Raw genomic sequence first — 13,791 nt, forward strand, 5'->3', positions numbered from 1 at the left:
TGTTTTTCAAACTCCGTTAATGTAACTTGAGCTTTTAGCTTTCTATTAATATTTTGATTAGTCGCCACTAGGAAAACAGGAGGTTGGTCTTCCTGTTCTAGTTTTTCAACCAGTGCCGAGGAAGGAAATGATCAGGAAATTCCTTTGAGGGTGGAACATGCGTTTTATTTTGTATGCAAATGCGGTATTTTTTTTTCAGCAGAACTGGGATGAGGAAAGTGAAGGCGCAAGCTTTAGTTCACTTAAAGTCTAGGCAACTTATTAGTGTGAAGGAATACAGAGAAACACTTGTTTTGTTTGAAAGGTAAGACGAACGTTCTTTTAATTTACAATGCTATTGCCAGCAATTGACCATGTGAGTTTTTAAGTTTAGTTTTGAAATGACGTTCCACCATCTACAGTTATAAATGTGTTGGTTTGATTTACTGGTCAGTGCTTTACTTGCAGGCTTGTCAAACTGGGATCAGATTAGATTTGCTTAATTACACTGGTTTACAAAGCTTGGTTTTCAATAATTCAAGGTCTGTGTTGAATAAAATAGGCTTATTTGGCTAGACCACTCGAAATTTGTGGCTACATTTTGGATAAGGACACTTTGTCCCATATAAAGGCATGGTGTCAAAGTTTGTTGTTTCTGTATATTTACAAAAATCGAAACTGTAGTTTCCTAATAAATATAACAATGACTTAGGAATTTTCTTTTTTTAATGGGACAAAATAAGGATCCCAGTAGGTTCGGTGTGTTTCTTTCTCAAATAGTATAATAAATATTGACATATGCAGGAAAGAAAAATCTGATTTTTTATTAGATGTTTGTGCATATAAGTGAGCAATGTTGAAAGCAAATCAGCTAGACGGTAATATGAAAAAAATAAGAAACTTGATTCTAGAATGCGTGTATGGATGGCTAACATGGTTTTGATGTCCATGCTCTTATGAAATGTAGTATTGTATTAATTTTAAAGCCTTTAGGATCCTCTATGCTATATGAAACTATACCGCCTTTGAGGTTAAACTATGACTGATCGGTTGTATGATGTTCTAATACATCAACATCCAAACTTTAATTGCATGGGGCAATGTAACTCATCCATGTTACCAGTTATTATGTGTAGCTCCAAATGACATTAATTTGTGTATTCAAAGGGGATCCTACATATGTGGCCTTTACCCCCTACTGTTCAATGATTAGACATGTTTTAAATGTGCAGGATGGCTGTAATTACCACAGCCAGGGCGAGATAATCAAAATTCAAAACAGCTGGATAATGGGATTCTTATCAAAAAGGCTGAATTAAGATCCAAAAGCTAAGTATTTCGACAAATTTGTTTTAGTGTTTTGTGTATTGCAAACATCTTTTGCTTACTTTCTTCTTTAGAACACAAAAGAGGATATTTTGAAGAACGTTGGTAACCAAACAACATTGGCCCCCATTGACTTTTATTGTATGAACACAAAACCACTGAGATATTTCTCACAATATCATCTTATGTGTTCCACAAAACAAAGAGTCATATACAGGTTCTAAATAACATGAGGATCAATACATGATGACAAATTTGTCATTTTTGGGTGAACTATCCCTTTAAATAAGAATATTTACAGTTCCTTTTTTCCTCCAAACTAAAGTGTCATTATAATTACAGTATTTCTGTATTATTATTAATATTATTATTATTGTTAAGTATATTAATACAATTTTATTTTACAAAAGCTTTTGTATAAACAAGTGAACTCAATAAAATCCGAAAAATGAACCTCCTCACCTTGCTGGATACCATTAAGGATAACTGTATCCATACTTTCACAACATTTAACTGAAGGCACTACACATGAATAAATCATTGACTATCAGCAGTATATAAACATCACGTCATTCCATACAGCTGCAGCATATTTTAATCTGCTTTTTATTTCTCAAGAATCTATAGGCTAAACAAAACCTCTCAATTGGGTAAAACGGGATAACATGATCACCTTCCAGTGTACAAACATAAGCAAATATTATAATTGAGTTTCAAATGAATTGTGTCATTTATATTACTAGAGGAAAACATTTTCTGTGTTTTATTAAAAGCAAAAATAATGTTATCCGAAGCAATTACACTATACGACACGTGCAGTACACCAGATGTTAACCAAATGGGTTGGAATGCACATTATGCAGTTAATTTACACATTCTTTAATAAGTGGTGTTTTTTTTAAATATCATTGAATACAAAAAAAGTCAGCTGCCTTACACTTTCCTGCATTTGTTAAATTGTGGTTTTCTCACTGCGACTGTGTGTCGCAAGCACTCTTGAGTACAAGTGCTAAACCGGTATCGATGAAGTATATTTTATTTTAAAGACCGGTTTCATAGTCTCATGCACAGATGTTTATCTGAACATTTACCTACGAAACCATAAACACAGACTGGTGTCAGTTGAAACAGTGATTCTTTCTGGTGTTTCGTTGATGTTCAGCTGTCACTGTGGCTTGAGACAGACAAGGAAAGAATAATTTTTCTGCATGGTTTGCCTCATTGAGAAGCTGAGACTGGCTCCCTCGGGATCCCATCAGATGAGGGCACTCTGCGGCGTGTGCGAGGAGACATGTCTATGTGCATGCGTGAGAGAGAGAGAGAGAGAGAGAGGAAGAGCATGTGTGCACACATAAAGGAAAGAGGCAGAGAGAGAGAGCGAACGCAGATGATGCTGCTCATTGGGGGAGACTGTGCTGGTTCTGGCTTTCCTTCCTGTGCTACGAGATTTCCCTCAGTAAGCGTTGACCTCAGTGTCCTGTCCCTTCGACACCTCACTTTCTCGGGTAAGAGCTGTTCGTTATTTGCTGCTGGAAACTGAGCAGGTTGCCGTAAGCCTTCCTCATTTTTCTCTGTGCTGTGTATCTGTGTACCGTATGTGTAGAGAGAGACAGAACGACAAAGAAGAGGGAACAGGGTGGTACGGGCAGAGGCTATCATGCGTGTGCTGTAACTGAGGACAAGACGCAGCCGGACACGAGGAGAAACAAGAAAGAAGCTGCAGACATTAGTCCTTTATTATCCAGAACCAGCAACAAAGACAAAAGCATCTAAAGCCGAGACTTGGCTTTTATCACTCCGATGTGCCAGTGGCATCACGTCGAGGGCGAATACAATGTCTGTGGCTGGAAAAAAGGAGTTTGACGTGAAGCAGATCCTCAGGCTCCGTTGGCGCTGGTTTAGTCACAGCACCCAGAACCCGGCTGGGAACGGTGGCTATATCCAACAGGAAGGTTTTGACCACCGGGGAACACCAGTCCGGCTGAAGGGTCACTCCCGGGACAGGGGAGGACTTCGCAAGAGCAACAGCCCCGCGCACAGCATTCTGACTCCGAACCCTGGACCCACGCCAGTTTACGTCAGGCCCGGCAATCAATCATGGCACCAGCAAAACATCATCCAGAACCTCCATGCAAGCGAGGAGCTCCCAAAGAGCGACTCACCTTGCAGTGCCAGCAAAGAGGAGGCGAAGAGTAGCCATGAGGATGTGAAAAACAATCCAGAGGATGCCTCCGAGGAGGAAGCCATAGACAGGTAAAAAGCTGTGTGTTAGATACATGCAGCTTTTAGATGAAAATCCTATTTTTGGCCGCCGTGTAGGTGTTATATTGGCGCAGAGTAGATTTGCATTAAGCTCCGGGGAGTGTCGGGTTTGAGTGCAAGTACAGTATATAACTGTCAATTCAGTCGAGTTCATTACATCGGTGAAATTCACTCAAAAATGACAGCGTGTTTTATTTGGCTTCTCAGTACTCGGGAGTGCAGCTTACACGTCGGTTAGGTCTTCAGAGAATATCATTTTTCAATCAACTCCACCGTTGCATCTGCAACCACAGCTCACCTGGGAATGCTTCATTCACATGGCATACGGGTTGTAGAAGCACAGCTCTCTGAAATACCCCCAGATAAATTATTCATCAAGCAGACATCTCGCAGAACACAGAGGAAAACATAGAGGCGCCTCGATATAGCTCGCAATATAACGAGTTCTGGAAGCCGCGAGGTGGCTCGCAGAGAAATCTCCCTTTATTTTAGCTCTCTGCATTTTCGTAAGCCTAAGCGGGAATATTTCACGTCGTGTTAATGCACGTGTCACGTGTTATAAATGTTATGGAGAGAACACCATTACATCAGAGGCCATCGGCGCAAGGGCTATAAATTTGGCCTGGATGAATTATCTTTAGTGGGGATGATATTTACACGTCAGAGAACGTTTCATTTGCTTGCATAGATCGATGGAAATTTATGAGATTATAAAGCTCTGCTCAGGCAGATGCTTTCTATTCCCGTCTAGTGCAGCATCTTTAGGAGAGAAAGACCTTGTATTTTATCCACTGAGTGGCTCTGTCTAATATAACAGGAAGTAAACATTTTCTCAGATAAGGAAGTGGCAACACTAAAAGATGATGTCACAGGAGATCATCTTTTTCCTCTCTGGCTCCTCTCTAAGGACATGTACCCATACAATGAATGCATCTTAATGTCTGCCATTGTGTCAATCCTACTATGTATGGTTCAAGCAAAAATGAAAATATCGTCTGGAACAAGGGAAGAAAAGTGAATGGGGACATTAAATTAATAAGATTTCGTTTAAAGTCTTATTTTGCATCGCACAAATGTAGTCATAAAAATGCTGGGTTATTTACAACCCAGATTTGGGTCAAAAAGGGACTCAGCTGTTGGGTTAAAATAACCAAGAAAATGTTCATATTTGACCCAAGAATGGGTTAAAATGACATTTTAGGTTGAAAACTCAAACAACTTAATTTACAACCCTTTTTGACCCCTGTGCTGGGTTGAAAATAACCCAGCATTTTTGTTGTATTTCGAATAACACAAGGGTCAGTCAGATGACAGAAATTGTATTTCTGAGTGGAAATTTACAAATATACAGTTGATCTTCAATTTAAATATAGGTGGAATTTGGAAATTCTGTCTGAATAGAAGCAAATGATCAGTTATAGTCATATACTGTATGGTTATTTATTTCTCATAGATTTCCTTTGAAATAGCTCTGTTTGGAATACCAATGGCGCTTGGGATAGACACGTGTCCTATTGATATTTGCGAGTCTATCAATATTTCAGTGTGTGCAGTGTTGCTTTTAAGGAGTTTGCCCTTTTATCTTTACAACGGGATGTTAATAGTACGGAGTCAATTCAGGTCAAACTCAATAAATTAAACAAGCAGATTTGTCGAGATTCCTCTGTATCGAGCCATCCTCGTGTCACTTTGATTATACACATTGCTTATACAAAGGGCATGAACTCTTAAACATCACGTCTTGACCCTTTAAAAGCACATGTTAAGCACTTTGCGAGCCTGAAATGTTCTTAGTGTTAATAGATCTGTCTGCAGGTTGATATATATTTTGAATTACCTAAGCACTCTTCCTTCCTCACTGACTTGTTTGACTGAAATGATTCAACACGACAACAAATTGTAAGTTTACTCACACACACACAAATTATTGTTTACCCTGATAAATAAGTGCTGTTTTCGTGAACCGCATGGTGAGACTGTTATAGATTGTGTTATGAATATTTAATCAGAATTAGATAGAAACAATAGAGATTCGACCCCTTAAGATTCCTCATCATGAACTTTACATTAACACAGCTCTCAGAGCCCCTATGGTACGTATATAATGATACATCTGCTGTTACGTTTATTTGTTGTTCTGTGTTTTCTTCTCTGTTCTTTTATCGCTTTTCATTTAGTATGCATAAATAAAGCATAAATGTGCCTTGCAGGCACAATGTGATGGAAATTAGACCCTTTATTTTGCTTCTAGACTGACGATTTTGTTGCGCATCGCTGTGTGTGAGTTAATAGTCAGATCAGACCAAGTTCCCTACAGCACAGTTTTATCCATTCATCCATCCATCCATCCATCCATCCATCCATCCATCCATCCATCCATCCATCCATCCATCCATCCATCCATCCATCCATCATCCATCATCCATCATCTATCTATCTATCTATCTATCTATCTATCTATCTATCTATCTATCTATCTATCTTCCATCCATCCATCCATCCATCCATCCATCCATCCATCCATCCATCATCCATCATCCATCATCCATCATCCATCATCCATCCATCCATCCATCCATCCATCCATCCATCCATCCATCCATCCATCCATCCATCCATCCATCCATCCATCATCCATCATCCATCTATCCATCTATCCATCTATCTATCTATCTATCATCTATCTATTTATCCTGCCATCTGAAATGCAAACTATGTTCATCAAAAATAACACCTTAAGTAGATTTGATTATTAGCAAGCAGTCGATGTCAAAATCTTGCAAGGCAGCCAAAGCAGTAATGAATAAAAGATTTAGTTAAGAAATTAATCAGGATTCAGCCTGAAGCTCTATCACTACAGGAATGGTTGAAAACTGCTGAATACTGCGTTTCAGTTCTGTAATATCAGAGTAAGGCTGCAGACCTGCTTATCATAAATAATTAAGAGGGACTAATGGCATATCCATCTTTTCAAATATAATTTTTTCAAACAGAAAGAGAAATGAAGATGTATATAATATAAGATGAAATCGTAGAGGTCATGTGGTTCCGTGTTTGCCTGAATTAGAATTGACGTAAAACTCTTGTCTAACAAAGAAAGTATAAAAATATTCAGTGCATATCATCTCTTGTGTTTCATGAGAGACATTTTTGGCCCTGACCTTATAATAAGGAAAAAGCAGAGACTTGAGTCAGCAGCTGTTACATTGAATGATATCTCAATTGCCTTGGAAAATAATGATACCATCTTGTCCTAGAGATCTTCATTAAATGGAGAGATTTATAGTGTCTTCATAAAGCATTGACAGGTCAGGAGATATTGTCCAGACAGAGAACTGAAAAGCAGAGCGTGTAGGAAAATATCACCACACAGGTTAGATGAAAGCTGAACGTGTCAGCAAAAAAGCTTTTCTAGCATCAAACAAAGATTAATCTGACAAAGTAGAAAAAAATACAACTGAACAATATTTTCATTAAACATTCCATCAAGGGTTCTTGACGGAGGTGAAAGAGTTTTTCAGTCTTTAATAGACTTTGGATTGAAGCCCTATTTTTGTAATAATTTAGAGAATTAGATTTGAATGTGTTCAAATTAAAACATCAAACAAGCCTACAAATTCACAAGGGCTGTTTTTAAAAGCTAATAAAACAATGTTAGAATAACAAATGATAATAAATGTGTGTTTCTCTTTAGGCTTCACAACATGGTGCATTCAGTTATCCAAGTATTAAACAGACTAGGGTTAGTCTATACTCTATACTTAGTCATTATAAAGCCATTATACAGTTTTTGTCTATATTTCTATCAAATTTAAAACACACAATATATTCCTCAAAGTCAAAATGCATTTCTCACAAAATGCATCCACTTTTTGTTTGCTGTACATGTAGGCTAGTAGTTGTCTGTAATCTCATATATGCCTCCATTAACATAATTATTGATAAATCAAGATTTGTTGTCATTTGAGGTCAACACATTAAAGACAGGCAATAAATTATCCTAACACAGATGCTGAGTGTTCCACATTCAATCAAATTATAATAAAGCTTTTCAACATGTCTATTAGCCTCAGCATAATTGGTAGATTGTACTTTGCATCTGCTGAGTATAGGTTATTACAAAAAAAATGCTAACAGAAACATCTATCAGATTCATGCATACTTTGTTTTACAAAATCTTGACTTTATTGTTTTTTAGTTTCCTTCATTGAACAATACAATGAGCAAAGGAAAGGCCTGTCAGAAAATTCTTAATGGAATGTGACTTTCCTGGATGCTGTACCATAGTTCTTCCTTTGAGGCTAAAAAGTGCCACACTGGTGTACTACAGTATACCAGAATCTGCATACTTTGAGGTACGCACGAATTAACACTTTTGCAGATGGTTGCAGATGTGATGAGACGCTAGAGAGTCACGTCATCTAAGGATAAAAACAAGTGCGATGCTTATGATAAGAAGAAAGAGCCTGACCCGGGGCTTCTATAGCACTTTGAAAAACATGCTTTCATCTTTGCACCTGATCAGCATCTGAAGGGCTTTGCTTTAAAGTACAGCTAAAATGGCCACATGTGACATGTAAAAAAGAGAAATAATCCCGAAGAGAAAAAATAACAGACATGTATCTGGGTATGCTGTGTTTTTGTGAATAGGCCCAGATCTCCACAGAGTGTATAGAAGCTATGCGAAATAAAACGAAAGTGAATTTTTTAACTCTCATTTAACACATTTTACTACTACATTGAAACAAATGGTATAACACAGAATATTGTCATTTTGTTTCACTGGGTAATAGCTTTTCTTCTAACAGGTGTGTTTATATTCAACACAATCTAATTTAAGATGCTGAAGAGCTGTGGCCTGTATTGCTTCTCATAATGTTTTTGTGCTATCTCATTAATAATGCATTTATGGAAGCTGTTCACAGACTGTGGATTATTAAAAGCCTATTTCAGACAATTACCTTTTATCTTAAAACATACTGTATCATCTGTTGATGTTTTCATGTCACTGAATGGGTTCTGCACTATTATGAAAAACGACACACATACAGTATATAAATATACTGTATATAAACAAAAATAAAACAAACAGAAATACCTTCATATTGATTCAGATTGGGTACACCAGGCACATTTTTCATATTAATCTGGATTCAAATTATGCTGGCAAGACTAAACATTTGAAAACAAGTGGTTTTCATAAAGCTTGGCAGCATATAAAATGAGCATGAAAGCAATACGTATATATTATCTTGATTGCGACAGAAGGATCAATTTTATGCTCACATAGTCATAAGGGCCATAAATATTCTATAGTGGAATGCTGTGTTATTTTGTTAAAGAGGTTTATATGGCTATAGCCACAAACTTGGCATAATGTATGGTCCTAATGATGTGATGTCCTAAAGAAGTCCTGTTATAAGATCAATGGTTTTTTGGTTTGAAATTCCTAATACAAAGAGAACAATTAAAGAAATAAAAAAATACGATATTGCTTGTACAATAGATGTGAATAACGACCTTAAAATAAAAGTCAAGGCAAATGTTTATTTCATTTCATCAAGATACTGTCTGTTTCTTTATGTCCATTATGACAAATGGCCACATGATAAATGACTAGAGAAATACAGAGCTCTTTCCGAATGCTAATGGCTAGATATGAATTTTTCAAACAGACTTGTTCTTCGATTGCTGGAAAAAAGCAATTGCACTGAATGAAAACAGTTCCTTCAGCACAAATCCTGAGGCTTACATGAATACAGCTCCAGCTTAAAAATAAGGTTGAGCCCTCACTGTACTCACTACATCAGACTTAAAGGACACTGGGTGAAATTGCTGGAGGAATGAAGCTCCAGTTAAGCTGTCTGGGTGATAAAGATGATTTCTTCTAACGGCTGTGAGGGAGCACAGATAGCTGTAATCCTCTTTCAGAAGTGAGGTTCATTCATCTTCGTTTGTTGTTATGGAATTGTCTGCTAGGCATACTATTAGCATTCCAACTTTTACGAAAATCTATAGGTATGCCAGGCAAAACCTGCTGCTTTTAGAGATATGCAAGGCATTGGAGGACAGAAAAGAAAGAATTTTGCCAAGAATAGGATTTTGACAGGGGGCTCCGTTGAATATCAGATGCACTCTTACAAACGTGGGCTGCTATGAAGATATATGGGGAATATTTATTTGTTAACAGTAGTAAATGCATTAACTAACATGAACTAACAAGGACCAACATAGTTTTTCAGCATTAACGCAGCGTTTGATTTTTAAAATGTATTAGTAAATGCCGAAATTAACATGAACTACAATGAATAAATGCTGTAGAAGTATTGTTCATTGTTGGTTCATGTTAGCTAATGCATTAACTAATGTTAACAAATACAACTGTTACTGATCAATGTTTTTCTTATTTTGTGTTTGTATGAGTCCGTTTTTATACTTAATATTTCTGCTTACATTTAGAGACCTAAAAGGCCCCAAAGAAAATCAAATTCAGTATATTTTCAGATTTATCTTAACATTTTGAAGCAGAGAAGCAAAATAGCAACAAATACAGTTCTGATATAAGCATAATACATATTCTGTTATCTTTCACCACACTGTGCATCTCTGAATAATGATGCATGCTTTAAAATTTGGAAAAGGAGCACTGACTTGCTGTTCTACGAGGAAGAAGATCCTGCCAAATGAAACCGCTTAGGGCTGCTTCTGAATGTTTGCACCACCGGCAGCTATTTCTCGAAAGGTCAACGATATACATGCACATAGCAGATGTGGGCAGAGATGCTGACACATATTTTAATACTAAGATGCTTGAAAAATCATTTCAGACCTGCCTGCCAGCAAAATTCTCTTCCACTCTACACTTCTGAAATTGTAACATTATTTATTTTAAGATGTTAGGCTTTTGTTTGATCTCAATCGTTTTTTTTGTATTGATTCAGTATTGATCAGAACAGGTGTATCCACTGGTGTTTCTAATGAATAAATATCAGCTTTTTTGACTAAATATGATTTGTCAAGATAAATATATGATTTGAGACAAGGCGTAGGCCTATGTTTTCAAATTCACTTGTGGTGCTCAAGATGCTCAACATGTTTGAAACAGCATCCAGAGAGTCTGTTGGTAGCCGGTTCTGTCAAAGAAACTGTCCCAACTGCCCACTTCGTATTGATCAGTTTATATTGAGTGCCTGAGATTAAGTTCAATAACTGCTCAAACGCCGTACCAATAAGGAGAGATATGATGGGTTGTGCAATGCACAACAAGACAACAAATAGCTTTATTCTGCAAGCAACTGATGGATAAACAGAATTAAAAATGTAGTAGCATCATCTGTTTATTTTGTCTGGTCATAGTGCATAATACCACACAGATTTATTAAGCATACACGTTGTATTCCAAAGCCACTGTATTATTTTACAACAACAAAGATAAAACAGATAAAAACACATGGAAACATAACATTTATCCTCTTGTTATATAAGCCATAATGCAATAGAGCATTTCAAACTCCTTGCTATTATTTATTATATTACATAAAATCGGCCTCAACAATTCATGTAAGTATACTGTACTGTATGAGAAAATCAAAGATACTATTCAGGTGTTACAGAAATGTTTGTTTTTTGTTTTCTATACATCATGTTTTGGTGCATTTTGGCTTGTAATGACACACCTTACCCTTTATATAAAAAGCCAATTTCACAGGCAGAAACAAAACATTTCCTGTAAATTTACAACCTTTCAGAAAGTGATACAGAAGCAATTTGGTTGTGCGATACTGGTGGACATAAAAGTCCTCTCAGCATTCCTTAGAGCAAAGTAATGCTTCTAGGTTTTACAACCTCTCTTATGTTGCCTTATTTCTTATTCAGTGCACCCAGTCCAGTGCCAAAATGTAGTTATAATGTCAGTGAGATGAATTACCCATCTATTTAGCATAAAAAACAACTCTATAATGACCAGCTTTTCACAAAATAAACACACTGTTATAAATGGCAAGATGTCTTGCAGCTGCAAATGTGAACGTGTTAGCATAATGTAGAGAATATAATGTAGATTTAATGTCTTTTTCAACACTTGATGGCGTGTGTATGTTCAGTAGCTGAATGCCTTAAAACCCAATAGCCAAAGAACCACACAGAAGTTCATTTTTTTCCAGTGGCCTGTTCAACCATTTAGTGGATGAACCCATACATAAAGCAACAAAATCACAGAAAATTATAAATAATAGAAATAGATTAAAACTATAAAATAGGAAAATATTTAACATGTGCATTAGCCAGTTAGTCTTTGGTTAGTCTTTGGACAGCCCAAAATCGCACAGTCTGTAGCAGCCTTTACATCAGAGCAACTATGAACATGTCACGGGTTCATTTCTGCTAAATATAACACAATAATAGAAACTATAAATAAATGTTGGATTTATTTGTGCTGTGGTATGCTGAAGAACTCATTTCTAATAATGATGAAGCACATCTTCTCTTAAAGTTAAGGACACACGGGTGAAATTCTGCTTTATGTGTTGCCTCTTAGGAGGAAGCCAAGGTTCACAAAACTATTGATCCAATGACCACAGCCTCACTGGGATTTATTCAGTAATTAAAACTTTTACGAGGTCATTACATTTTATCAGGTGCTTAATTTCCCTCTTGTCCTTATGGTCCTCAATACAATGCGCCGTATAAAGTATCCTAACAGTCACGCCTAGTTTTTGTCATGCAAATTTGTTTGTTGATGATTAATACAACCACAGCCGTAAACAACCGTACCAAGCCATGCATCATTTTGGAGCAGTTTTTGGAAAACGTCGTCCCTCTACAAAATGTAATCAAAATGCACAGCTTTACTGTACTTACCTCCGGCAGCCAGACTTTTTAAACAGCGTGGACTGGTTAAATGTCAGCTGTGGATTTTTTCCCCGTGAAGGACAACAAAATAAAGGGTTTAGATTGTTTGTCGTGAGTCAGAAGGATTATTCAGATGCAACACAATGGCTTGTAATCTATCGGTCTGCAGGGAGAGCTGCTCTGAATTTACATGATCAAAGCTCTATGAAGAGACCAGATCCCCACAAAGTCCCGTGCATCCAAACGAATAAATAGATAAATAAAACAGGCAAGTTTGTGCAAAAGGTAATCTGCCCCTTTGGAAAACTTTCAATCCACTTATTTACGGAGTTTAGCTTTAATGGTTTCAATTTAAGCTCTGACAAGTGCGAAGACAGATATACAGAAAATCACTAATGTCCAACTGGGATGCAACGGTGTGCAAAACAAGAATTCACACAGTTTATAGGCATGAAGTAAACAACATGTACAATACTCACAATCTAAACACATTTTCTCCAACATGATCACTCACTGCATGTCATTGGACCTTCATAACCGACGAGTCAATCGAGGAGAAAATAAATGATAAAGTCACAGAAGCTTGTGCAGGTGTTAGTTGAGTTCTTCCCATCACCGGTGAAGATCAAATAGCCGTATGAAGCTGTCAGAGGCGTACCTCGCTCAGTCCCAGCTCAATGCCTGTCTTCTTTTTTTCCACAGGTTGGCTTTGAGCAGTTTCTCTAGAATGAGCTCCAACTGCTCCGATGAGTTTTTCCAGGCCACAAACCACGCGGAACAGACCTTCCGAAAGATGGAGACCTATCTTCAGCACAAGCAGCTGTGTGATGTACTTTTGATAGCTGGAGATCACAAGATCCCTGCACACAGGTGAGTCTCCGCTGATTCTTTGAAATGCTTTGAAATGCTCCATTTACCGTTCTGCAAGAAGACAGGTGCACAAGACGGGAATATGTGAAAAAAGCCTACATTTGAAAAGGCTATAGCAGTGGTGTTGTTTCAATAGTCTGTATCTTTCCTTTGAACATTCATATTTTCAACAAAAAAACATTGGAGTGGACTAGAAGCCATTTGTTTTCCGAAGCTGGATCGATTTGTCTTCCACAGTATAATGTATTAAGTCCTAATGATTTTTGAACGTTCTTCAAGGACTGTAAAACAGTGTTTACATAAAGAAGTCTCCCGGCCGCACAGTGTTTTGATGCTATTCTGTTGGAAAATTCTCTGTAGCCGGCGCTCTACAGCGCGTCCCAGTTTGACGCTGAGCTCAATCAACATCACCCTAGAGCTGCATGAAACAACCTGGTGAAAATAGCTGCTTTACTCACACTGCGCTGAGATAAATGATTCGTAGGGGAGGAATTTTCTTCGAAG

At 37.3% G+C, this 13,791-nt stretch overlaps 1 protein-coding gene across 2 annotated transcripts in view; it reads left to right on the forward strand.

Moving 5' to 3' along the window:
• Positions 1-140: 140 nt before the first annotated feature.
• klhl4 (kelch-like family member 4) overlaps positions 141-13,791 on the forward strand; it is a 28,004-nt gene continuing 14,353 nt past the window's right edge. The window contains exons 1-3 of one of the 2 annotated variants that reach the window (XM_057349473.1): positions 1,828-2,810; positions 2,909-3,558; positions 13,120-13,287. In XM_057349473.1, the coding sequence (XP_057205456.1) occupies positions 3,140-3,558; positions 13,120-13,287 (587 nt within the window). In that variant the 5' untranslated portion in view covers positions 1,828-2,810; positions 2,909-3,139. Of the gene's footprint in view, positions 305-1,827; positions 2,811-2,908; positions 3,559-13,119; positions 13,288-13,791 lie in introns of those variants that run through there. The other variant, XM_057349474.1, reaches the window with a different exon arrangement.

Source organism: Triplophysa rosa, linkage group LG13 (genome assembly GCF_024868665.1).
Source record: "Triplophysa rosa linkage group LG13, Trosa_1v2, whole genome shotgun sequence".
Classification (NCBI taxonomy): domain Eukaryota; kingdom Metazoa; phylum Chordata; class Actinopteri; order Cypriniformes; family Nemacheilidae; genus Triplophysa; species Triplophysa rosa.